The 25,424-nt window shown below is 54.1% G+C and overlaps 1 protein-coding gene across 2 annotated transcripts; it reads left to right on the top strand.

Annotated features, from left to right (window-relative positions):
- Positions 1 to 14,322: 14,322 nt before the first annotated feature.
- Positions 14,323 to 25,051, top strand: ADAR (adenosine deaminase RNA specific). Of its 2 annotated transcripts, none has more exons than XM_027904522.1 (14): positions 14,323 to 15,756; positions 17,022 to 17,208; positions 17,282 to 17,430; positions 17,799 to 17,940; positions 18,132 to 18,349; positions 18,575 to 18,731; positions 19,742 to 19,913; positions 20,529 to 20,622; positions 21,920 to 22,048; positions 22,154 to 22,287; positions 22,734 to 22,916; positions 23,364 to 23,476; positions 23,866 to 23,993; positions 24,352 to 24,513. In XM_027904522.1, exons 1-14 carry the CDS (start codon positions 14,342 to 14,344, stop codon positions 24,383 to 24,385), a joined length of 3,255 nt encoding a protein of 1,084 aa, XP_027760323.1. In that variant the 5' UTR covers positions 14,323 to 14,341; the 3' UTR covers positions 24,386 to 24,513. The 2 variants fall into 2 exon arrangements, with proteins under 2 accessions (XP_027760323.1, XP_027760322.1); XM_027904521.1 differs by having other exon boundaries at positions 14,576 to 15,756; positions 24,294 to 25,051.
- The last annotated feature ends 373 nt before the right edge of the window (positions 25,052 to 25,424 follow it).

The raw sequence follows: 25,424 nt of genomic DNA, 5'->3' as shown, positions 1-25,424 counted from the left end.
CCTGCAAGGAAACGTCCTAGAAATACCAGAAAAATTCCACGTCCCCTCTGCAAACTCATGGACAGTTCTGTCCAGACTTGAGGAGCTTTGACCTGGGTTTGCAACTTGCCTCTGTACTGCTCGCTTCTTTTTTAATGATAGGGGAAAGCATAATAGTTTATTTTAACTATGAAATATATTGCTATATTATAATGGTTATGGTAACTTTCAATTATGCTTTTGTACCCAACACAGTTGTCGGCAGGCAGCGACGCCAGGCTGCTGCCAAAAATGTCTGTTTCTGAGTACAGCTGCTGCTGCCAGTGAGGATGGAGGACAAGGGGCAGGGAGGGGCACGGAACCCCAGTCGTTATCCTTTATCTCCCAGGTGTTTATTCCTGCTGCCCAGAAGCTGACCTCTAGCAGGTCTGGATCCGTGCAGCCCACTGGCACCAGAGCTTTGCTTCTCCCTAGGGAAAGGTCTGATCCCCTTTTCTCCCTGGAAAGCCATCCCCACCAGGTTGTCTCCTCCAGCTGAAGGAGTGACTTGGCTCCCTGGGGAGCTATGCAAGAGTCAAACCTCCCCCCTTTCCTGCAGGATGGAGGCTCTTGAGGAAGCAGTGGTGCAAAGCATGCTGCTTCCCTCCTCTAGCCAGGCTCTTGGCACATTTCCATAGAATCATGGAATTGTTAACCTTGGAAAAGTCCCCTAAGATCATTGAATCCAACTGTTAACCCAGCACTGCCAAGGCCATCAGTAACACATGTCCCTAAGTGCCACATCCATGCATCTTCTAATTCCCTCTAGGAATGAAGACTCCACCACTGCCCATGCCAGGGCCTGACCACCCTTATGGGGAAGAAATTTTCCCAATATCCAACCCAAACCTGGTACAACTTACTGCCATTTCCTCTTGTCCACTTGTTACGTGGAAGAGGAGACTGGGACATGTCCAGTTCAGGCTTCACTCCCTGCCCTGGAGAGCTGCAGCTTTTGCTCAGCCTCAGGCTGTGATGGTATAGGAGGATAAAACCCTGAGCATGAAAGAGAAACACAGTGAGGTCACAAGGACTGCTCCATCTCAGCCTTCCAGCTGGGAACAGGCTGCCCTGAGTTGTGGCTGTCTCATCCCATAGAAGTATTCAAGTCCAGGTTGGACAGGGCTTGGAGCAACCTGGTGTAGTGGAAGGTGTCCCTGCCCATGGTAGGGGCGTGGAACAAGATGAACTTTCACTTCCTTCCAATCCAAACCATCCTGTCATTCCCTGATTCTGTGATTCTATGGACAGCTCGAGCCCCAGAGAGCACCTCTTCCTTACCTCCAGCCCCTGAGCTGCTGGACCTGATCCCCATTGGATCATAAGTCTTAAACTGTTCTTTGGCAGCCCCAACGCCTCTTCCCGGCCGGTCCTCACGTGCATGACGTGTCCGGGAATGAGCAGCACCTACAGGACCAATTCCTGCTGCTTTGGTCCAGAGAAAGCCTAAAAGCCCCTACACTGGCCCTTCCCAATCAGAGCTGCAGTCACTGCCACGCTGTCACCGTTACCACTGTCACAGCTGTGCTGGCCTGACCCTCCCAGGCCAGTTAAACCCAGCAGGGCCCCAGCAGCAATGAGCTGCCTTGAGTTCTGGAGGCTCCTTGCTGGGTCCCAGAACTGAAATCTCCCCACAGAAACCAGCTCTGATGGAGGAGAGGGGCTGGTTCCTCTGAGAGGCCAGGGCTAAGCCTCCACTGCTGCCAGCTGGGTCTGGGGGTGCCAGGGCACTTCGGGAGTTCTTGGCCCTCTGCACCACTCTCCCTTGGGCTTCTCCTGCCCAGCATATCCCTGCCAGCTCAGAGCCCTGTGCCATGGCCACCGAGCGTGTTTGCTGTGGGGGAGGAGGTTCCTCAGGGGTCTGAGAAGGGGAAGATGCTGCTGCCAGGCTCTGCACTGGTCCCAGCTTCTCCTCGCTTGACTCCAAGCTGCCTCCTGAAATGTATCCAAAGGCCTGAAGGCTGTAGGGGGGCTTTTGCAGGAGAGAGGAAAAAGCTTCTCCAAGGCATTAGTTATTTTCCTGTGGGATGAGCCACCTCAGAGCCCTGGGGGGCACTAGGCAGGGCTCCAGCAGCACCTGCCCGGTGGGTGCTCTTGGCCAGGGGCTCTGGTGTTCCAGGTGCTGCAAACTGTGCACCCAGCTCTGCTCCTCCTTCTGCCCAAAGTGTTCTTCCCCCTGCTGGGGTCTCGGCGCTGCCGACGTGCCTGCCAGCAGGAGCTGCTTGCATGTCTCTGTGGTCAGGATCTGGCCCTGATCCAGCCCTCCTTCAGGGCCAGTCTCTTGGCTGGGAGACAGGAGTGGGGACTGGCCCATGTGACAACAGCCCGTCCCCACAGCGTTGCCATAAACCTGAGCTGTACCCAGAAACAGGCATGTTTTAAACTATGGCTTTAACCTGTTCACTGTAAAAAGTGCCTTGGACTTTAATCTGAAGAGGTCAGTATCTATAAGTATTTACCTGTGCGGGTGTGTAAGGATGCAGTTCTCTGTGCAGAGTTACACACACAAATATATGATCTAAACACACCTGTGCCTCGGGCCCTCTGTTCCAACAGCCGTGGGAGCTCTTTCCTTTCGCTGCAGGGGCCGGGGGTGGAGCGATACGGGAGGCGCTCCCGCCGCAGGGACCCCTTGCCCGAGGGAAACTCCGTGCTGGGAGGGTTGTGCTGGGGGCAGCAGTTCCCCTCGGGGGAGCTGATCCGTCCTGTGCATCCCCGGGAAGCTTCTCCGTGTCTGTCTGCGCGCTTTGGGCAGACCCCGGTGAGGGGATCCGCCCCCATTCCCTCGCAGAGGGATGCTTGGACCGGGGTCACATCCCTGGACTGCCCGTGCCAGGAGCTGCTGGGCACTTTGTAAAACCACAGACGCTTGTTTTGTGGGAGCAGCGAGGGGTTTTCCAGCCACCTGCTCCCAAAAGGGAGGTTTGGTTCCCGTGTGCTTGGGCTGTGGCTGAAGGGGGGAGCGTAGAAGGTTGATGGTGTGGCAGGTGCTCTTTCCCCTGGCTCTGCACTGAGGCTCCCCTTGCTCATCCAACTCTGCCAAAACATCAGAGCAACGCCCCTCACCTCTAAAGAAATGAGGATAAAAGTTATGTGGGGTGCAAAGGGCACAAAAACAACTTTCCTAGAGGAAATGCATTGGCAGAGAGATAAGGGGGAAGCTGGATCCTTTCACACCAAGCACCACTAAATCCAGGCAACAAGTCTTGCTCAGAGCCTGGCAGTGCAGCACCACTGGCTGAGGGACTGGTGCTCCAAAATCCATCCCCATATGTGGGCCAGGAGGGTGCCAACAGGAACAACTCCCATGGCTAAGCACGGCTCTGAGTGTCGTGAAGCCAGTAGAGGAGAAGGAGGAGGAAGGTGGTGTGCAGTAGTTGAATCATGATGAATTGATACATTGGGCTTTTTTGGTTTTGAGCTAATACCTCTGAATCCTAAAAATACCTCCAGCAGTCCGGGGGACTCTCTAATAGGTGATTAAGCCCATGGAGCTTCATTTCCAGTATTAATGGCTTAGTGCAGCAGAGCCCCACTGTACAAAGGCAGCTTTAGTTCTGATACTGCCCACGAAGACAAGGCAAAATGCATTCAGGCTTTGTGTGCAGCACGAAATCTGTTTTTATTAATGGCTCAGGATTAAGGCTTCTCCAAAGAGAAAGGGAGTCATGATCATAAAGTGGATCTCCATCTCCCCACATCCATTCGCCTTTTGCTTTCCCAGTCCCAGGAGTGAGAAGGAGGGGGACGATGCCGTTGGTGTGAAATTCTGGGCATCTTCACCCAGCTCGGTGCAGCAGTGCTGGAATGTGCGTTGCCAGGAGGGGAAGTGCACTTTGGAGAAAAAAGAGGGGGGAAAAAGGGAATGAAAAAGAAAGTAGCTATTGTTTTGCTCAGCAGTTCCTTACAAATAGAACTTCTTATAAACAGTGGGGAACCACTGGCCTTCCACAAGGGAGGGGAAAACCCCAAGCAAACAGCTCCACAAGCCAAGGGTTTGGAGCGGCATCTGCCTGCTGGGTGAGTGAGCAGGATGTGGGAGGCAGCTCTCAGGGGCGAGGGAGGGGCAGGCAGGGAACAGGGGCTTTGGATCAGGCTCTGCCTTTTCACGCGGGCAGGAAAACCGCTCTGGCACTGAGCTACAACCTCTGCACGCCAGCACTTCCCTGTCAGGAGCTGGGAGCCTCGCTCCTGGGGAGAAGCTTTTGCTCCCGAGGGGATGGGGTGGGTGGTGAATGAGGAGATGTGGCTTCCAGCTGGGCAACCCAGATCTGCTCCCCAGCTCCTGAACCCAGGAAGAAAAACCTCCAGGAAATCCCCTCCTGTACTTGCTGCAGAGCTAAAACGAGCTGGGGAGCTGTTGTGCAGCTGTTTCCATCTCAGATGCACTCCTTTTGCAAGGTAAAACCAAGGCTGCTCCACTGCTAATTCTTCTCCCCAGCCTTGGGATTCCAGGCACCAACAGGCTCGTTCATTACTGTTAATTATCGGTGCAGCGGTGTGAGGTCTGCAGGCCAGATCACGCCTTCCAAGGGGCCTGGGTAACATCAGCCAAACAGCTTGGCACTGCCAAAACAGCTCCTGAGTCCTTCTGAGCCCAGAGAGCTCCTGCTCCTGCTCCGGGCCATCCCAGTGGGGATTCATTAATTGCTGGAGCCTGGGATGGTGCCACTTCTGCAGGGTCCCCTGCCCAGGGGTGACAGCAGGGCTGAGGGTCCCCTGCCCAGGGGTGACAGCAGGGCTGAGGGTCCCCTGCCTTGTGGTGACAGCAGGGCTGGGGCTGTGTGTGAGGGCTCCCAGGTGTCTTTTACCTTCTGAGCTTCCTGCTCAGCCATGGCGTTTGCATATCAGCTTCCTCTTCTCTCCTTGCAGTTCCTGGGAACACCCCTGAAGGATGCAGCTGCCTGATGAGATGCCAGGCTAGTGTTTAACGGCATTTGTGTCCCTGTGTGTACTAATGGGATGGAAGAAGCCATCTCAGTTTCCCACAGCCTGGTGCTCGCGCCATGAGAGAGGTTTCTCAGCAGGGACTGGCTGGCAAATGACATTTTGCTACTTAAATGGGCATTTTGGGATTTCCTGCTGGGGAGCAGCAGCTGTGCTGGAGCAACAACAGCCATCACAAGCCAGCTGGTGGCAGGGACTTTGCTGCTAAACCTGGAGACAAGTTGTCACTTCATCCACGATGATATTTCAGTAGAAGCAGCGACCCAGGGCCAGGAGCAGGGCCCTACTCCTTGGTCTGCTGGGGAGAAGCTGTAGGGGGGCAGGAGAGCCCCCATAGCCACTGTGCACCAGAGGAAGCCCTCACACATGTCACAAGGACCAAAGAATTAAAGCCATCAGGTGGCACTTGAGATGTGGTCGGGTGCTGCAGGGCGTGAGGTCTCACATCACCACCTGACCTGGAGCAGCCAGGGCAGGGCCTGGTTTCATGGAATCACAAAGTGATTTGGGATGGAAGGGACCTCAAAGCTCATCTCATCCCACCTCCCTGCCATGGACAGAGACACCTTCCACTAGACCAGGTTGCTCCAAGCCCTGTCCAGCCTGGCCTTGAACATTTCCAGGAACAGGGCAGCCCCAGCTTCTCTGGGCAACCTGTGCAAGGGCCTCATCATTCTCTCAGGGAGCAATTTTCCCCAATATCCCATCTAATACTGCCCTCTGTCAATGGGGCATTCCCCCTTGTTCTCTCCCATGTCCCAAGTCGCTCTCCTGGAGTACCTTTACACACCAGAAGGGGCTCTGAGGTCTCCCCAGAGCCTTCTTTTCTTCAGGCTGAACTCCCATCCTGTCTCCATAGCAGCTCCAGTGCTGGGAGCATCTCCGTGGCTTCCTCTGGATTCTCTCAAAATGCTCCATGTTCTCATGTTGAGGCCCCAGAGCTGCAGGGGAGGGTCCCCAACCCACACAAGGTTCTGGACCTCCATTCAACACTCAGGAGGCAAAAGGCAGAGAAGACATTTCACTGCAAATGAAGCTGAGTTCTTTTCCATTGGAAAAAGAACGGCTGGGGTGAGGAGCAGTGAGCAGTTCCCAAGGGAGGTCAGTCACAATCACAGAAACCCCCTTGAAGTCTCAGCTACTCCAGATAATCCTCCCCCACCCCAGCCCTTCAGTGCAGCTTGGTGTGTGACAGACACTGCCAGGACTCCATCCTGCTCGTGCTGCCTCAGTGAAAGTTGTAGGAGCTGGAGGCTGCCCCTGTTCCCAGGTGTGGGAGAGGCACTGTCAGCCTCGCATGATTCCCTGTGGCTCCTCTCCTCCCTCCATGCCAAGCTGTGCTGGCACAGGGCCAGGGAGGATGCTGCTTGCTCTAAAGCTGGCACTGAATGTCGGTTGAGAGCAACAGGTTTTGTACTAATTAAAGAGGAATCAATTAGGCTGCAAGATATTCAGCCACCTGGTGCTTCTGACTATTTTTTCCTGCTCCTTCTCTTTTTTCCTTAATGTGCTGCTGCTGCTGCCTCCAGGGAAGCCATGGGAAGAAGCAAGACACATCTCACTTTCTTGCTTTCTTTTAGATTAAAAAAAACGTTGTTTGGGAGGAAATCTGTGCCAGGCTGACCAACTACAGTGCTGTACATGCCCCTGTGATCTGCAGCCAGCATCTCTTCTGCCATCCATCACTCCCTCCAGCCACCCCTCCTGCACCTCCAGCAGCACGTGGTGCTGGCTCTGGCAGCAGTTCAGTTTGTGCTGCGTGAAAAAAGAAATCTGCAGCGAATAAAGCAAAAGCAGCGAAGGAGGTGTAATGGGATCCCGTGGGAGGCACGAAGGAGTCCTACATGCGAGGAAGCCCTTTGGAGCCCCAGCTGTGCCAGGCTTTCCCCTGTGAGACAGTCCATTAGAGTCTCTCTGTGCTCAATAACACATAAATCAGGAGGAGCAGAGAGCAGCAGCCGCCGCCTCGGGCAGCGTCTGGAGCTGGCCAAGTGCTGACCTTGAATAAAATGGGGGGGTCAGCAAGTACCACGATTGACACAGGTGAAAATCAGGCACTGGTGTGGTGAGGAGTGGCAGGGGAGCAGCGGGGAGAGCCCTGTCTGGGCTGCACAGGATACTTTTACCCTGAAGTCAATGATTTTCCCTGGGGGATGGATTATGAAATCCTCTCAATTTGTCTGAGCGCATGATAAAGCCCTCTTGCAGATAAATCAGATTTAATATTAAATATGAAAGGGCAGAAAGGGGAACCTGGGCTTGGATGGCAATGTAAAGGTCACAGGAGGGAGTATTAATGCCATGTCAACTGACACATATTAGGAAGATCTTTGAATCCTGGCTTTAGGGGGAATTCATTAATTCAACTGATTCACTCCCTGGGAACCACCATATCAGATGTGCCAACTCACAGCAGTGACAGGAACCCCCTTATCCTCGCTGCTCCCCCTCCAAGAACAAGCTCTGAGAGGAGGAGTGGTTCATGGTCTGCCCAGGGTCCCCCCTACCCATCTGCCCCCCTGCAGCAATGCTCGCCATCCTCCGAGTCCTCACCTTGGTAAGGGAGGGGTTGACCAGCCTGGAGCCAAGACTGACACAGTGTCTGAAGTGTGCTTTGAGTGGCCAGTGTTCCCATGGCCCCTCTTTGAGCCAGAGGAGCCACTGGCCATCGTGGAAGGGAAGAGCCCACCAAAGGGTAGATCTGGCCACCCAGATGCTGCCGTGGCTCTAAAACCACATGGAAAGAGCCCCCGGACGTCCAGGAGCTCAGGGTGAAGGCTGTGCTCATGAGGCACCTCCTGCCACGCAGGTGGCTGTGCTGCAGTCTGCCTTCCCCTGCCTTTTTAGCAAGGGTACGTTTTGTACCAGCCAGAATAAAGCTGTGCTGCTTCCCACCGCTGCAGCTGCCGTGGGAGTCAGCTGTGTCAGCCCCACCTGCCCTCCCCTGCCAGGCCACAGCTCCAAGCACGAGACAAAGGCCATGGGAGCACAGTGGCAGTCCCTGGAGCACTGGTGCCCGAGGGGGATCAGGATCTCATAGACAAAGGTGCCAGGAATCTCCTCTTCCCCTCTGCTCCGCAGTGGGAGCTCTGAGGATGAGTAATCCCTGCTGACAGCACAGACATGGCAGCTCTGGGGCTGCACCAGAGCTCAGGTTCACTCCTTCGCTCAGAGCAGCGAGGCAAGAGCTTGTGCAGTTCCCTGGGTAGCTCTGCTGCGTCCTCAGCTGGGAACCTGACTGTTGGGAGCCAGAGAGGGCAAAGCAGGGGGAGAAGTCCCTTTCTGGGAAGCAGCCCCTTGCTGTGGTGCCCAGATGGAGGTGACAGGCTGAGGATGGGGCAGCACCTCCTGTGCGTTACCAGCTCCATGTTTATAGCTAAAATAAAAATCCACCGAAAAAAAAAAAAAAGCTTTTTTTCCCCCCCATCCAAGGGGAACTGATGCTCTGGATTTATGGAAGTTCTCCACATCAGTTCCCAGCTGTGTGTCTGCAGCCTAATCTAAACCTCCCCTGGTCCAACCTGAGGCCATTTCCTCTTGTAACCTGGGAGAAGAACCCCTCCTTCCCCCCAGGGCTGGTCCAGACGTGCATCTGAGAGGAGAGGAGAAAGTGCAGTGCTGGGAAGGACGTGGGAACCAGCTCAGCCCAATTCCCCACTCCACACAGAAGGAGCCTGGAGCGCTTGACAGGCTCTTCTGCAAGGAGGCCAAACCTTAACTGCACCTCTTGCCTGCGGTGTGAGAGCAGAGCTTGGCCCTGGGGCAGAGGGGAGCAGGCACCGCCAGGGTCTGTGATACAGCACCACTCCCAGGGCTGCCATCCCTCAGAAACCGCTGTCAGCTGATCAAGGACTGCGAATCTCTCCTGCAGGAACAGGCTGCCTCCAAGAGTGAGGAAGTGATATTTTAGAGCATCTAATAAAAGAGTTTAAAATGAAACTCTGTGGAACAATAGCCTCAGCTGAGAGCCGGCATCAGAGCAGAAAGTCAGGCGGGGGAGCTGTGCCACAATTTATTTCCTCTCCTTTCCTTTCAAAAGAGGGAAGCGAAACAAAGCAGACACCTGAGGCATCTCCGGCTGACAACGGAGATTTAGTGAATGCTGCCATCCTGCGGGGGAGCCTCTGCTCAGCCCCGGGGAAGTGGGGGCCTCGGGGAGCCCCCAGGGGAACAGCGGCACAGGATGAGCCCCAACATCCCAGGGCAAGCAATGGAGCCTTCTCCATCCTCTGCCAAAATCAGCAGAGCAGCCTCACGTTAAGCTGGTGATCAGCTCCCTATCTCCAGCACAGACCATGCTGTTTTCCCCTGGCTGTGATGTCCAGAGGGTGCTGGAGCTTGCAGCACAGCCCAGTAGGTGCTGTGGCTGTGTTAATGCTGGGCCTTCGGCACCCAGAGGTCTCCCATCCCCCATCCCCTTCCCATGGAAACAGGCTGGGAGTCTGCCCGGTTTTCCACCAAGAAGAACAGAGAATGAGCTCACATGGATGAAGTGGCTGTTTGTCACACTGAGGGTGTTGCAATTCAAGAGGCTTTTCATGACTTCACAGGCAGCCTCTGTCACGGCGAGGAGAGCAGCGCTGGAGCCTCCCCATCCCGCCCTCACAGGCCAGGATGAATCACAGCCACTCAGGCTGGGGCAAAGCCTGGCAGAGATCGCCAGAAATGAAAAGGAGGGAGGAAAAAAAAGGAAGAACAGATCAAGGAGTCGGTTGTCGTGCGCTGTGGAGTCACCTGTGCTTCGGCAAAGGGGGTGGGAGACGCTGCTTGCATGCACTGTGACCCTCCTGTGCTCCCAGATCCTCCCAGGAACAAAGGTGGGACAACTTCAGTGGGCATGCTGGGTCCCTTTTTAGGCAAGGAGCCTCCCCATTACCAGAAAAAAAAACCCCACAGCAAAATCACGCCAGGAAACACAAGCCCCAAAATCTCTAAATCCAGAAATCATCAAAAAAAAAAAAAAAAATTCCCAAACCTTGAACAATCCACAATCTCGCCTTCAAAAAAGCATCACTGAATGTGAGCAGCAGGTGAGCCTGGCAATTCTGGGGCCTGACTCACCATTTCTGCACCCTGCTGTGACCCCAGGATCACTGAAACACCTTTGGAATGCTGCAGGGAAGAGGCCAGGGTGGGAGCAGGGACCCCACCTGAAGGCACACTCAGCTACCATTCCACTGGGACACACGGGCCAGGGTCCTCCGAGGGGTTTGTCTTCGTGAGAAATAATTCTCTGGACAATTTTGAGTACAGAAAAGCAGAAATCAGCTCTTTAATTGGGGTGCCTTTGGTGCACAAAATCAATTGCACACACGACAGTACAGGCCTTTACAATTTTTATAATAACATCTAATGATAATATCTGGGCATCACCCCATTGGATACACCCATTCCCAAAACTGTTCCTGCCATTGTCCCACCCTCACCACGCCTCCCAAATTGGGGTTGGTGGTCGCAAAATGACCATCCCTTCATCCCCATCCTCCTCCTCCTCCTCATCTCTGTCCTTCTCTGAACAGCTTCAAGGCTTCCGAGTAGTTTTGACTTGGTTACATTCAGTGGTGTAACCCTGTTATATCCTATTCTTAGTACAGTTCCTACAGATAAGATGCTTTTCACCTTGCTAAAACAAAATCTTTGTTGGAATTCCTCACAAGGAATGTTAAACGACATTTTAGGAATCTAATACAAAGGTGCTATACTGAAAGAGCTGTACTAAAATTTTATAGAATATAGAGTTTAAGGCATCTTAACTGCCAAGGCCACCCCTGAACCATGTCCCCAGTTGCCACATCCATACCTTTTCTGAATATTTACAGGGCTGATGGCTCTGCCACTGCCTCAAGCAGCCTGCTCCAGTGCCTGAACACAAAGAAATCTTCCCTAGCATCTAATCTAAACCTCCCCTGGTCCAACCTGAGGCCATTTCCTCTTGTTACCTGGGAGAAGAACCCCTCCTTCCCCCCAAGGCTGGTCCAGACGTGCATCTGAGAGCTCGGCCCCCAAGCCTTCTGGTCTGAGGACGAGCCATACCCACAGACACAGGTACCGCCGTGCCCTGGGTGCTGCTCCGAGCCTCGGGAGCCCGGCAGAGCCTGTGCCAGACGGGAAATGACACATGGCAGACAGGGAAAATCTGCTCGCTGACGGCAGTTTTCTAACTCACACGATATCGCTGGGAATGTGCGCTCGCCTGGGAAAGGGAGGATCCACCGGCAGAGGAGCCCACGCCCGCTCCGGGCCTGGGGAAGGGAATTGTCTCCGTCCGCCTGGAAGGAACCTGGGGCAGGGTGGGGCGTGACCCGGGGCACCTCTAGCACTAAAAAACACGCATAAATACGGGGCCGGCAGCAGTTGGACGGGAAACGGGGAACCTGCGGAGAAAAGAGGAGCCCCGCCCTGGGAGAGACCCTGCTGGGGACCACGGGGGGATGGGGGAGCCCCGGGCGGGGAGAGGGGTCCAGAGGACACCCCGCAGACAAAGGGCCCGCAGGGAACGGGGCTTCCACGGGTCACGGAGGGGCCATGAAGGAGGTCCCGAGGGGCAAAGGGAGCCATGAGGGGAGAGGGGGCAATGATGGGGGAGAGGACGGGGGGGGAGATATACTCGGGGCGCATGCGCATTAGCGCCTACGTGCGCCGCCGCCTCGGGGGAGCGCTCCCCACAGCGTAGGCGATCCCCCGGGACGCAGCGGAAGCGGCGCGGCTCCCGAGCCGGAGGAAGGGGGTGAGGTTACGCCGCCTCTCCCACAGCGGAGCGGCCAAGCCGAGCCCCGCCGGGACCGCGGCACCGGCACCGCGGCACCGGCACCGCCGAGTGCTGCCCTGGTCAAACATGGCGGCCGCGCTTTGCCCTCAGCCAAAATGGCGGCCGCGCGGCTTCCCTCGCACCCTGCGCAGGCGCAGTGGTCGGTGCGCGTCATCACTGTGCGCCGGCCGCGGCGACAGCAGCGGCAGCGGCGGGGTAAGGGGGCGCGGGGGGGGAGGGGCGGCCTCGGGCCCGCCGGGACCGCGAGGGGCTCTCCCGGGTCCGGCCCCGTCCCTGTCGTCCCTCTCGTCCCTCCTGCCCGCAGCGTGTCCTGCAGCGCCCGCCGGGCCCGCTGAGGCGGCGGGGCTAGGCCGCTGGGCAGCCTCGCGCGCGGGCGGCCCCGTGTGCCCGGCCCCGTGTGCCCGCTGCCCAGGGGGCTGTGCGGGGCTCGGGCTCCGCGGGGCGCAACAAATCGCTCCCCTGGAATCCCCGCTCTCGGTGCTCGCCGCCCTTCCCGTGCGGTGCCAGCCGGGCGAGCCCCTCGCCACTCCTTCGGCCCTCACGGGGACCGGGCGTGACCCGGGTGCGGTCCCCGGGCTCTCCCGTGGGGGTGCAGCGGAAGGTGACGGGGGTTCCCGCAGCCCCTCTCCCCGAGCCGCGCCGCCCGGGACCCCGCGGGTGCCGGGGCTGTCTCCCCCGGACGCCGGGAGAAGGAGCTGCCCCGCGGGGTTCGCCTTCCCGCCCCGGGTGCCGGCGCTGAGAAGGCTCCTCGTGAGCGCTCTCCGAGCCAGGCGTTGCCTGGCAAAGCCCGAAACCCGGCCAGTCCCCGCTGCGAGCGCCTTGGGCGGGGCTGCTGCGGGAATCGAAACCGATACGGGGCTCTCTGCCCTCTTCGGCGGTTGCCGGCACCGCCTCCCCTCGCCGGCACACCCGCTGCGGGTCGGGGTTTCTTTTTTTTTTTTTTTTCCCTTTATTTTTCTCATAAAATAATTTGGCGTGCGGGTGAGACTGAGGTAAGAGAGTTTTTTTTCCGAACCCCTCTTCCTGCCCTTGGCTCAGAGAGGGCCTATAAAACGAGGTCACTGAGCCGGGACTGCCTCGGAGTTGGGGAGGAAGGAGCCCGGCTCCCCGTGTTTACTGGAAAATGAGTCCCGCGGTGGCAGCCGAGTGAGGTGGTTTAGTGAAAGGGGAATTTAAGTTGGCCTCGGGGTGTGTTTGATGAAGATGGGGAGCTTTATAAAGATGGGACTGGCATCGGAAGAACTGTCTTTGTGACAGTGGGTGCCTTAAAGAGGTCATGAGGGAGCAGGCGGGATGGGCCCCGTATCGTGTTCCTCATCGTTATCCTCTCAGTTTCACAGCCAGCTGTCGTCCAAGAGTTGGAATATACACTGTGCTGGGCTCCTTATTTTTAAAAACCACACTGAAAGTTTGGTCTTATGCCCTGCACCCCCAGAGGACAGCACAGGCAGGTGTGACAGGAGTGGAACTTGGGCTGCAGTGCAGAAAAACTGCACAGCTGTCCCAGTTTCTCTGTGGGTGGTGTGATGCTTTGCCTCTGCAGGTCACACAGTGCCCAAGCAGGCCTGTTGCAGCTCTGCTGTCTGAACCACGTGAGCTGCTCCGGCTCGCTGTGGTGCTCCAGTTCACTTCCTCGTGCTCCCTCACCTCCTCATGCTCCTGTTTTTCGGATTGCAAAGCACATCTGAGGTTCTCCTCTCCCTCGGGGCAGAGAGGGAGTGGAGCTCAGTGTGTTTGGGTGTGCTGGAGTCGAGTCCATCGAGGGTCGCTCTTGGCAGAGCTGCTTCTCGTGGTTGACTTCACCTGCTTGACTTCTGTGCTGGGCAGGCAGAGTTTGCTGTTTGTGTTTGCAGCAATAATTTAAGACTCTTGGAAAAGTAGAAAACAGGCTCGTAAGGAGAAGATGCTTGAAGTGCCTCAGTGGCAGGGAAGCTGTTTAAACTGCGTTTTTGGAATGCTGTAGCTGTGTAACTGTCACCAAGTGTGATGAGGGAAACTTACCCAGCGCCAATTTGATGTGATTAAGTGACACTCCTTTATTACAGCCCTGGGAACACGGGGGAATCAGCTCCTCCTAAACGTGTTCTCCCGACACCAAAGTTCCTACAGTTTATATACTTTGTAGTTCTATAAGTTTCTGTTCTTCTATTTATTTTTGTACTTGTCATGCCTAGCCAAGTTCTGTTCTTCTATTTAGTTATATGGTAGTTATAGTCCAGCTGCTCCACTCTTAAATCTAATGAAATGATGATGAAACGAACAAAAATCTTTGAAATGATTGGTTCTTTCAGGTATATAGAGTTATTCTACAGCAATCATTGCTCTATACTGTTTAGCTATAATAACTGGGATAGGCAGTGTCCAGACCAAGACAGAGAGAGTGCAGGGGACTTCAAAGCAACTTTGTATGGCCCAGTGAGATTCCTGTGGTCCCATCCTTTCAAACACAATACCCCCAAAAATTCTGGTGCACAGCGCTTCTCCACCTTTAATCACGAATACTTCTCTTATATCATCAAATCCTGGTTATTTTATCCAGCTGTGTGCTGAGTTGCTGTGTTTTGTCTCCTCAGGACAGGCAGCAGCCCGGGTGTCCCACGCAGCGCTATGATCAGAGGTGCTGGGCGAGGCAGAGGCTCGTATCTGACTGGGGCGAGACGCAACCACCCCGGCGCTACCCGAGGTTTTTGTAACCACCCTCACACCCCGCAGGAATCCAACCAAGGCACCTTTCTGCACCAGCAGTTCCTGGCAGAGCAGGACGCTGCGGTCTGCCCGCCGCAGGGGCCGCACGAGGGGGCTGCGGCGCCGGCTCCTGCGGGGACACACCGGCCTGGCAGGGCGGGAGGCTGGAGGTTCTCCAGCCAGCGGCAATTCCGTGGGAACTCACCCCGCTACTGCCCTCCACAGCGCTGCCGTCAGGAGAACCCGGGGAGAGACTCTGACGCTGTCAGGCTGAATTTCCAGAGACTGTCGCTCGCCGGGCAAGACTGCGAACAGGAAATTCTGACGATTTTCAGGCAGCTCGGGGAGGGAAGGACTTGCACGGTTCATGATCTCACACGCAAACTTAAAACTCAAAAGAAGGAGGTCAACCGCGTTCTGTATAAACTCCTCAGAGAGGGCAAGTTGCACAAGGGGGAGGAGACGCCACCGCTGTGGAGGATTGCCAGCCCCAGCTCAGGGAGGGAAAGGAGCCCTGCTGACCACAGTGCCAGCTGCACAGACCCAGTTTGTGAGAGCAGAGGAGGAGACAGGAGCGCTCTCGGCTCAGGAGACACAGAGATGGCTGAGACGAAGGAGAAAATCTGCAACTACTTGTTCAGCGTGCCAGAAACAACGGCACTCAACCTTGCCAAAAACATTGGGTTTTCGAGGGCCAAGGACGTTAATGCCTTTCTCAGTGCTCTGGAAAAGCTGGGAGATGTCCACAAGCAGAACACAAACCCCCCACGGTGGTCCCTGACAGACAGGAAACGTGAGAGGATGCAGATGAGGCTGAAGGCCAGCACGTTAATACCGAAGGTGGATCCCACACCTCCTGAGTCAGGTCCTCCCCCTTCCTCTGTCCCTGTGTGTCCCCAGGAGGTGACAGCAGCTTTGCCAGCAGCGATGGCAGTGAAAGAAGAAAGTGTAGAAAATGGACAGCAGCCTTTGGGGCAGCCTGGCCAGGGCAGTGGCAGTGACAGGGGAGCGGACACAGCTGAGGACACCAAGCCTGAGTTCTCCAGTTTGAGTAATTATGATAACTCTGAAAACGGCAAGTGGACCACGGATGATATCCCAGATAATCTGAACACTATCAACAAGCAGCCTGACAAGTCAAAATGCATCATGAATTCTCAGTCTTCCCCCAGTTACGCTGCCCAGTTTGAACCTGCTTTGCCGTGTACGCCTGTGGAGAAATTGATGGCTTGTCAGGAGAAGAACCCAGTGAGTGGCCTTACTGAATATTCCCAGTACACGTACCAGCACTGTGAGTTCATCATGCTGGAGCAGAGTGGACCCTCTCATGAGCCACGGTAAGAAAATGTCCTACCTTTTCTGAGCTCTTCTTGCTTAAAAGGATCTGACTTCATCTAAGTTTGCCCTCTCAGCTCTGCCCTGAAGTGCCTGCTCGTTCATATTTCTTTCATTTCGGAATGATTAGCCTAGTTTATTCCTTGCATCAGCTTAAAAAGTAAAACAAGGCTAAAATTTAATCCCAGGTAGCCCAGTTTTGGCAACCCAGCACCTCATCCTAAGTAGTGAAGATGGGATTCATCTCTTCACTAGATCCCATCTCATTTAATTACTTGCCTTCAATTTGATTGTGCAGAGGGAAACTGGTATTTCTGAGCTGTCTCTCAAGATGCCCTCACCCTAGAAGTGGTGTAAAGAGAGCCCAGAACAACGTGTTTTGGTGCAGGTGTCCTGGGTTAGCTGAGGTGGCCCCACTCTGAACGTTTCTGTGGTGGAGTAGGTCAGAGCAGTTTCTGTGAGCCAAGCATGTAGCATGGCACTAGAGTTGGTGGAGTCAATCTCTGGAGTCCTGCTTTCCCTTGCAGAATCATGGCTGTTCTGGAGCACCAGGGAGAGGTGAAAAACACCATGTGTGCCATGCTGGAATATGTCAATAGATCCGCTAGACAGGAAAATTGGCCTAATTTCTAGAGACAGAGTCTCGGGGTTTTGTTGTTCTGGTTTTAAGGAGGGATCTGAATGGATTCAGCCCCATAATCCTTCTCCAGATCTGGTTAGACTTATTCTCCTTGGAAGCAGGTTTCCGGGGCTGGAGGACAGAAGATAAACTTTGTTTGTTAGAGTTCACAGGAAGGAGAGGGACAGAAATGTCAAAGACAAAAGGTTCACGTGAGGCAGCACCTCTGTGAGATGGTGGGAATGCCCTGGGCAACCAGGGAGAATGCCAGAGGGAGGAGTGACCCTGAATGACCAGGTGCAGATGAAATGGTACAGGCTGCTTTTAAGCCACAACAGAGCTGCTGTCTGCATACAGCCATTACCTGTTCCTGGCACTTGTGGAACAATTCATCCTGTTCCTTCAGAACAAAACCTGGAGCTGCTCCTCTGTCGTGAACAGCACTGGAAGCGCGATGAAACGAGGCCCAGATGCAGTGCTGTTGGTGTACCCTTGGTATTTGCCTTCTGCACGTGGCAGCCTGGGTTTACTCTTCCAGTCAGGAGCTGGCTATTCCTCCTCCCTTGAATTCCCAGAGCAGCCTACTTGCCTGCTCTGAGAGAAGACTTTTGCCTCTCTGTTTACCTCTTTGGTTTTCTCTTTTTAAAGGTTTAAGTTCCAGGCAGTGATCAATGGGCGCCAATTCCCACCAGCAGAAGCAGGGAGCAAAAAGCTGGCTAAACAGGAGGCGGCAGCCAATGCCATGAGGGTCCTGATGAGCGAAGCGGAGAATGGAGGGCCCAGCGGGATCAAATGTGAGGAGCCGCTCCCCTCCGACAGCTCAGAAGTGGAGTTGGTGAGTCCTGTTTGCTTTGCTCTGTGAGGCTGCTCAGGTAATGTTTAGTCTGACAGTGGTTTCCTCTTGGCAGCCAGAGCCAGAGCTGTCGTCTGCAGCAGCTCCCCTCAGCCTGCTTCCTGGGAAGCACCCTATCAGCATATTGATGGAGTATGGACAGAAGTCAGGGAACATAATTGAGTTCCAGCTGCTGTCTCAGGAAGGCCCACCTCATGATCCTAGGTATGGCATATTCTTGTCAGCTTTGGGGGGAGGATGGAAACTCTTTTCTTCACTATCCTTACCCTTCAGCATTCTACCCACATTCCTGGACTCGTCACTGGCCTAACTGAGTGCTCCTCTTATCCAAGGATTCTGGGCATGGCTCCTCCAAGACATCTGCCTCCAGAAGGAGACCCAAAGCAATGCCCTTTCTCAAAGAAAAAATGCTGTTTCTTCTGCCAGAGCAGAAGCAGGTTCCAGTCCTGTACCCTACCTGGTGGTGCTCTGCTGGGAGTGTTCAGGGCCATAACAGTAGTGGGAGAAGGGGATAATAACCAGACCGAGACACCTATGGTTAACACTTTTCATGTGCTATAATGTCCTGTCAGGTTCAGCTACTGTGTGAAAATGGGTGATCAAATTTTCCCTGCTGTGGTAGGAAACAGCAAGAAGGGAGCAAAGCAAATGGCAGCAGAAGTTGCTGTGAAGATTCTTTCTGGAGAGTCTGTACCCCATGTCTTGCCTGAACAGGTACAAAGAGCTTCTTTATAAGACTCAAGCGTTTTGAGTTGAATGTTCCCCCCCTTTTATTTCCCATTCCACTGGATTTCACCCCACGAGGTCCCATGCTGGCTCTAGCAGAGGTTTGCTGCTGCTCTTAGCCTGCTGTAAGTCCAGCTGCTCAGTATTTAACAGCCTTCTCCTGTCTAACTCCATTCTAGCCTGTCGCGAAGCCCCACGGTGACCAGTCCGTGCACAGCTGTGGGCCGTGGATTGCCGCTCCAGATGAATCCAAGGTGGTGAAAGCGAAGGGTGTTGGGGAGCTCATCAAATATCTTAATGTCAATCCTGTCAGTGGCCTGCTGGAATATGCCCGCTCCAATGGGTTTGCTGCAGAGTTCAAACTCATTGACCAGTCAGGACCTCCCCATGACCCCAAGTAAGTAGCTGCACCTGGCCAGGAGGAAATTTTGCACTGCTGCTGTTGTCCTGGAGAAAGGACAGAAAGATCAAAATTGCAGTTTGAGATGGCAACAGGGCAACCTGCTGCCTCTGCCAAACCTTATGACTGGATGACAATAAGCTCCCTCCACTCCCCTCCTCTCTCCACTGGGAGAATTTAAAAACCAGACTCAAATGCACAGGTTTCTTGGTTCCTTCGTAGGTTTGTCTATCAGGCGAAGGTTGGAGGCCGCTGGTTCCCGGCTGTGACTGCACACAGCAAAAAGCAGGGCAAGCAGGAGGCGGCGGATGCAGCGCTGCGAGTCCTGATCGGGGAGTCGGAGAAGATGGAGCGCATGGAAGGGATGGACATCACTGAGGTAAATCTTCTGCCACAGGTGGGACTGTGTTTGTAGCCCTGCCTGTCCTCCTCCCTTCAGTCTAGCAGAAAAGTGCCTTCACAATCAACTGGGATGTCTTTGTTCTCTGCAGCTGTAGATATGCTGACGTAGTTTTCCTGAAGTGGGTTAGATGTTTCCTCAGGGCGCAGGCCTATCCTTCCATCCTGCTGGCCTCTGCTTTAGGGCTTAAATTATCATCAAATTCTTCCTCCAGCTACTCAAGTGTGTTCCTGTGGTAGAGTAGGAACATGCTCATTTTTAATTATGTGACTTTTTTTATTACTTTCAAATTCCTTCATGCTGCTTTAAAAATGGTGTGTCAGCTCATAAAGACTCGTGCATCAGATAAGATAAGCAAAGCTGTCCGTTGTGTCAGGGTGGCTTGTCCCAAACCTGGGCTGCTTTAAGTGGCACTTAGAGCACTGTGATCTCTGAAAAGCCGTATTCCAGGCGACGCAGCTGAGCACAGCAGCTGGGGCTCTAAATAGCAGAGCCATCAGGGAGGATTTTGTCAGTCAGCAGTGCTGGAGGAGGTGAGTCCGTCTGCAATGAGAATGACTGTGCACTCTCCTCACAGGCAGCTGGAGGAGGAGTTCCTCCAAAGCCAGGAGCAGATTTCCTTGGCTGAGTCTCTGGGAACAGGCAGGATGGGTTTGTTCCTTTGTGCTGCGGGTTTTCCCTGGCATTCTCAGGAGGCCATTCCTCAGCCTGTGCCTCTTGCTGCCAGGAAGACAGCTTGCTGCTGTCTGCTGCAGCCAGAGCAGAACTCAGAGCCTTGGATGACCTTTTCCCAGAAATACCCAAAGGAACTTCACCCACCCCTTGACACAGAACTGTCCACGTAATCGGCTCCGAACTGCACCACCCGAAGCTCGTGTTATCTGCATTCTGTCCTCTGCTTGGAAAACTGCGCTTCGGGTTAGTTACTCCTTGAGCTGTGTCACTGTGTGGCCTGCTCATGATCTGTGGTGTTGTGTCCCCCACCCCAGCTCCCTGTGAGTGGCAGCACCCTGCACGATCAGATGGCCATGCTGAGCCACCAGCGCTTCAACAGCCTCACCGCTCGCATCCAGCACAGTCTGCTCGGGCGCAAGATCCTGGCTGCCATCATCATGAGGAGAGCGAATAAGGGCCTGGGAGTGGTGGTCAGCATCGGAACGGGTATGAGCAGCTTCTTCCAGCACACTCTGAACTCTCATTTCCGTGCTAGATTCCCTGTCAGGCTGTGGCTGTGGGCCTCTTCAGAGAGGGCACAAAATGTTCCCAGGGCTCGAGCGGTGTCACAAGTGATCTAGTTAAAGAGAGAGAACAAAGCAAATGTGCCTGCAGCTGTGTTGCTCTTAATCTTCACTTGCATTGCTGCATGCTAGTCTGTGCATCAGAGCGTGGATTCCTCGTGTGGTACAGCACACAATCCCCCAGCTTCCCACAGCTGCATGTACCTTATCTCCCTCCCTACTTAGCTGCCAGCCTTCTACCAGGAGTGGTGGGATGCGAAGTCCTCGTGAAGGGGCAGTGCCCCTAAACTTGTGGCAGTTTAAGTGCCTGTCCCTTAAGTGGTGTGTGCTTTTTGTCACTTTATTTTCCTAACTGCTTGGATCAGGGTAATGATTCAGTAGCCAGGGTGCTGCTGCTGCTGCTTAAGAGCCTAAAGAAGTGAGACCTGATGCAAGGTGAACCTCTCCCTCTGTCTCTGAAGCTGTGTCTTGACTTTGACACTTACCCTGTTATTTATTTATTTATTTGTTTATTTGTTTATTTATTGATTGATTTCAGGTAATCGTTGTGTGAAAGGAGAAGAGCTGAGCTTGAAGGGGGAGACAGTAAATGATTGTCATGCAGAAATCATTTCTCGAAGAGGCTTTGTGAGGTGAGAAAAGGGGAAATCCAAAGGAAATGGAGAGAGGCCTACCAGGAGATGCCTGTTCTGGAGGGTGTAGCTGATACAGTTCCTTGCTGCACTGAGAGGTGCTGTGATCCTCTGACACTGTTTATCCATGTGTTAAAGAGGGGGAAGTTATTTCTGATAAGAAGGGACCATGCCTGAGTAGTGCCTAAATCAGTACTGAATAGGAGAATTGCCAGGAGCCCAAGGGCTGCATCTGAAGTTTTAAAATAGAGCCTCCTGCTGAGGCTGCTGGACCATTGTGCAGGGTGCTCTCCAGCCTAAGCACAGCTCCCACCATCAGCCAAGCACTGCAGGCTGGGTCCTCTCTTGGCCTTTCTGGGTCTTCTGGTGTAAAAGGATTCAGGAAAATATACTGCATTTGTTTGCCTTGATAAGTCAGCAGTCCTTTTTCAGGGGTTGGAAAGGGTTTTCCCAACTAAACTGCACAATTGTTCTCTATATAAGCATTCACTGTGGCACTTTTAAAAAACTGAAGTGAGATGAAGCTTAACTGCCCTTCAGTTCTGAAGAGCAAAGCCAGCTGCTTCCTTCAAGCCTTCGTGTGCTGCTGCTGTGCTCTGCATTCCTCAGCAAGGGAAGGTGTTGAGGGCAGGTCCCTGGGAAGTGATGAATCAGGATTGTGTCTTGCTTACTGTCTGCCTCAGCTGTTAATCTTGACAGCAGTGGCTGCTCTGGCACAGCAGAGCCTGTCAACAAGCTCCACCTCTCCTTGCAAAATCAGTCCCCGTGCAGGCTCTGCTCAAGGACTCTCTAGGAAGCTGCAGTTTTTCTTCAGTCCTTGACACTGTGTTGGAGACCTCGAGGTTTTTCCCTATCCAGAGGCAGCCGTAAAAGACCCATATGGGCTCATGGTAACACCACTTGAGTTCAGCTGCCCACAGGGCCATCTGCTCCTAACCCAAACTTGGTACTGGTTAAAGGTGCTGGTTGAAGACCTCGAAGTCTTCTTCACACTGGGAGCAGATGCATGCAAGCAGCAGCCAGCCAGACTCCTTCCTCTCCTGCCAGTGATTCCCACTGCTCCCTGGACAGGATACTGCTTTTCTACCACTTGTCCTCTTCGTGGCAGAAAATCTGCTGGGTTTTTTGCCCTTTCTGTGCATCGAGCACTGTTGGCCTCCCAAGCACCCTCAGCTACAGCTCCTGGTCTCGCTCTCCCATGCAGCCAGAGTGGGGAATGTGGGACCCTGCCTGTCGATGGAAGCCCTCCTTGTCTGAGCACCAGAGCAGCCTTTTGACAGGATGGTGTTCTTTTCAGGTTTCTCTACAGTGAGCTGATGAAGTATGACCTGTCTAATCCTTCCTCTGCAGAAGAGAGCATTTTTGAGCCAGCGGGAGGAAAGAGGCTCAGAATAAAGAGCAGCGTTACCTTTCACCTCTATGTCAGGTTTGTGGGGAGGGGTTGAGTGACCTGTGTCAGCAGCTCTGTCACCCCCCTGGCCCTGGCTGTTTCCTGACAGTCAGTGCTAACAGGTTAGGGTTTGTTTTCTAGCACAGCCCCATGTGGAGATGGAGCCCTCTTTGATAAATCCTGCAGCGACCAGGCGAGCGTGGTGGGGCAGCCCCAGCACCAGCCTCTCTTTGAGAACCCCAAGCAAGGCAAGCTGAGGACCAAGGTGGAGAATGGTGAGTGCAGTCACCCCCTGCATGGTGAGGTGGCTCCAGTCCTCTCCTCTGAGCCTTTATGGTGTTCCAGAGCTTTCTTGCCCTTCTCTGTGTGTGCTCTTTTGGGATCTGAAACACTCAGGAACCAAAGGAGGTGGACGGATGGAAGGGCATTAGAGAGAGTCCCTTCCCTTTCCCAGCTCTGCCTGTTGGAACTGCCATACTTATGAAATTTGCAGCTGAAGTTTGCTGCAAAACTCCTGTCTCTGCCCTCTTTTTCAAGCACTGTTCTGTTTTGCTTCAGCCATGCTGAAAGTTACTCGTGTATATTCAATACCGAATGCCAGATTGTTCCCTGAACCTGGTGTCAGAATCGGAGGTCACTCTGGATATCCAGAAGTGCAGTTTCTGATGGGGTTTGATTTACTGAATGTCTGAACAGAAAAGCTTTCTTTTCTCTCGTGCAGGGGAAGGGACCATTCCTGTGGAGTCAAGTGACATTGTGCCCACGTGGGATGGGATCCAGCACGGGGAGCGCTTACGAACCATGTCCTGCAGTGACAAAATCCTGCGCTGGAATGTGCTTGGTTTGCAAGGGGCTCTGCTGTCACACTTCCTGGAGCCGGTGTATCTCAGCTCTGTCACACTCGGTGCGAGATCCTCCGACCTTTTGGGGCCGGGGTGGTACAGCTGGGCTGCAGTGACAACTCACCTCCCTCCCCTGTGTGATGGCAGAGTTTGTTTGTAGGAGCTGTAGGAGTAACAGACTGAAACGTCATTCTTGGCAGAGCTGTTTGGAAGTGAAAAGGGAGTCTGTGGATTTTATGCTGTGGGTGGAGTGGGTTTCTCTCCGAGGTTCTGGATTTTTAGGAGGCACATGTGATCTAGGAGGGTGAGACAAAAACTGTATGTTTATATCTTCCAAGAAAAATGGAGTCTGTAAACCTATGTCTTACACACCCAGGGTACACGTAGCTGTGCTGATCCATGTGCCATGGGCTTTCAGGACCCTGTGAGCAGTGCTGTGGCTCTCAGGGCTTGGCTGGTCCATCACCTGTGCCATCCTTTTTCCTAACACCTTCCCCTCTGTCTCGCAGGTTACCTGTACAGTCAGGGTCACCTGACCCGTGCCATCTGCTGCCGTGTGGCCAAGGATGGGAACACACTGAAGGAAAAGCTCCAGGCTCCATATCACATTAACCATCCCGAGGTATTGCAGCTGTGGCACCTCTTCACCCCATTCCTCTGCCTGTGGGTTCTGGAGTCCTGAGGTGCTCTGCAAGGGGGTCACTGGGCAGCAGCCCCCTAGCCAGGGACAGGGATTAGTGACCAGAAACATAGACTCATGGGATATCCTGAGTTGGAAAGGACCCAGAGTGTTTGATCGAGTCCAACCCCTGCCCCTGCACGGGGCAACCCCAGGAACCTTCCCTCTTTGTCACCCCACAGTTTGGGGGGTTACTAGCAATGTCTTGATCTGTAACCTTCAGCTTAGTAAGAACCTCGTCCTTGCCACTCTCTAAAGTTTAGGATGAACTGAACCTGTGGGGAATGGGAAGGGGAGGACTAGATTGAGGAACCCTCCCGGCTCTCCCGCAGGTCGGGAGAGTCAGCGTGTACGACTCTGCCAGGCAGACGGGCAAGACCAAGGAGTCGTCAGTGAACTGGTGTCTTGCTGATGCAAGCGAAGTTGAAGTCTTGGATGGCACCAAAGGGAAAGTAGATGGGTAAGAAGAGCCTTTCCTGACACTGCTTTTCTTGCTGGGGAAAGGGGGGCAGCTCTGAGGTGGGGAGTACACTCTGCGCTGTTACAGCACCCTACACATGGGGAGGGCTGGAGGGAGGAATTTCAAACGGACACGAGTAAGCACTCCTGAAGGAAACCAAACGTTGCCCAGCCTGGACCCTACCACAGAGCCCTGCTGAGCCCAGAGTTCCCCCATCGTGGGATTTTCCCCGAGTCCTGTGTTCCTCTTGGCTCTTCTGAGCGTCACATCCCTCATTACTGCCTGTGTCTTCCTTCTCAGCCCAAAGCTGGAAGTGTCTCGTGTGTCCAAGAGGAAAATGTTCACCTTGTTCCAGCAGCTGTGTGCCAAGAACAACCGCCAAGACCTGCTGAAGCTCTCTGTGTACTCGAATGCCAAGGAGGCAGCCACGCTGTACCAGGCAGCCAAGCAGTGCTTCTTCAGCACGCTGGAAGAGCTGGGCTATGGCAGCTGGATCCGCAAACCCCAAGAGGAGGAGAACTTCTCTGTCCTTGATACGTAGGGAAAGCACCCTGCAGGGGGTGGGAGGTGAATGTGCACAGGCTGCACTCATCCTTCTTCCACCACCACCTCCTTGGAGTGGAGTCAGGGGCGTGCAGCAGTTTCCCCATAGGCCTGGCTGCCTCCTTCCTGACGCTCAGACCCTGCCTTTTTAAAGTGTGCATGTAAATGATTCTCCTTTTTTTAAAGTGAGGGCAGGCTCAGTCCCCCTTAGCTTTTATAGTTTTTTCTCCCCTTTTTTTGTTTTTAAAAGAAGGCACAAGAAATCAGAGGGATTCTCGGACTATGAGTTTGATACCTTTGGACCGTGCACTGCAGATCCCTCTGGCAGGTTTTGAGGCAAATTTTCTCTTTTGAGGAAGGAAAAAGCCAAACAAGCTGCCAGGCTGTTTGTCTCTGTTGGAAGGTGACTGGCAGCCTGGCCAAGCTGGGACACAGGACTGACCTCTGCAAGGCGCAGCAGGACCAGCATAACGTTCTCCATTAATAACAAACAAGAAAATTTCTGTAGCATTGGCCATGGGTGTGTTGATTTCTGCTGAGGGGAAGAGGGGCCTGGGGTGGGGTTTGAAGAGGGACAGTGGTGAGTTTGGATTTGCTAAACAATGAAGGGAGCTGAGTAGAGCTGTGGCAGTTCAGAACTGAGTCTCTTGCCTCAAGCCAGAGGCTCATCGAGCAGACCTGAGCGCTCTGGGAAGGGCCAGCCTGGAAATGCCGGGGCAGGGCTGTCCCAGCTCCTTCCCCCGCTGCTGGCTCTGGGATGCAGTGACTCTTTTCTAGTCTCAGGAGGCCAGTAGTGGCTGCAGACCCTGTTTGCCTGAGCTGAACCACGTGCCAGATGTGCTGGTGGATGGTGAGAAGCTGCTGGGGCAGCCCCTTTTCCTGTGCATG

The sequence above is a fragment of the Empidonax traillii genome, unplaced genomic scaffold, assembly GCF_003031625.1.
Source record: "Empidonax traillii isolate 1590-97213 ecotype Southwest subspecies unplaced genomic scaffold, ASM303162v1 scaffold1063:size215077, whole genome shotgun sequence".
Classification (NCBI taxonomy): Eukaryota; Metazoa; Chordata; class Aves; order Passeriformes; family Tyrannidae; genus Empidonax; species Empidonax traillii.
Note: the sequence above shows the minus strand (reverse complement) of the source record. Positions and strands in the feature narration are given on the sequence as shown.

Excerpts from the sequence above, each read along its gene's own strand:
- ADAR (XM_027904522.1), top strand. The coding sequence starts at position 14,342 with ATGATCAGAGGTGCTGGGCGAGGCAGAGGCTCGTATCTGACTGGGGCG. Across the intron at positions 17,431-17,798 it reads GGCCCACCTCATGATCCTAG|GTTCAGCTACTGTGTGAAAA; the intron begins GTATGGCATATT and ends ATGTCCTGTCAG. Across the intron at positions 23,994-24,351 it reads ACCAAAGGGAAAGTAGATGG|CTGTGTGCCAAGAACAACCG; the intron begins GTAAGAAGAGCC and ends TTGTTCCAGCAG.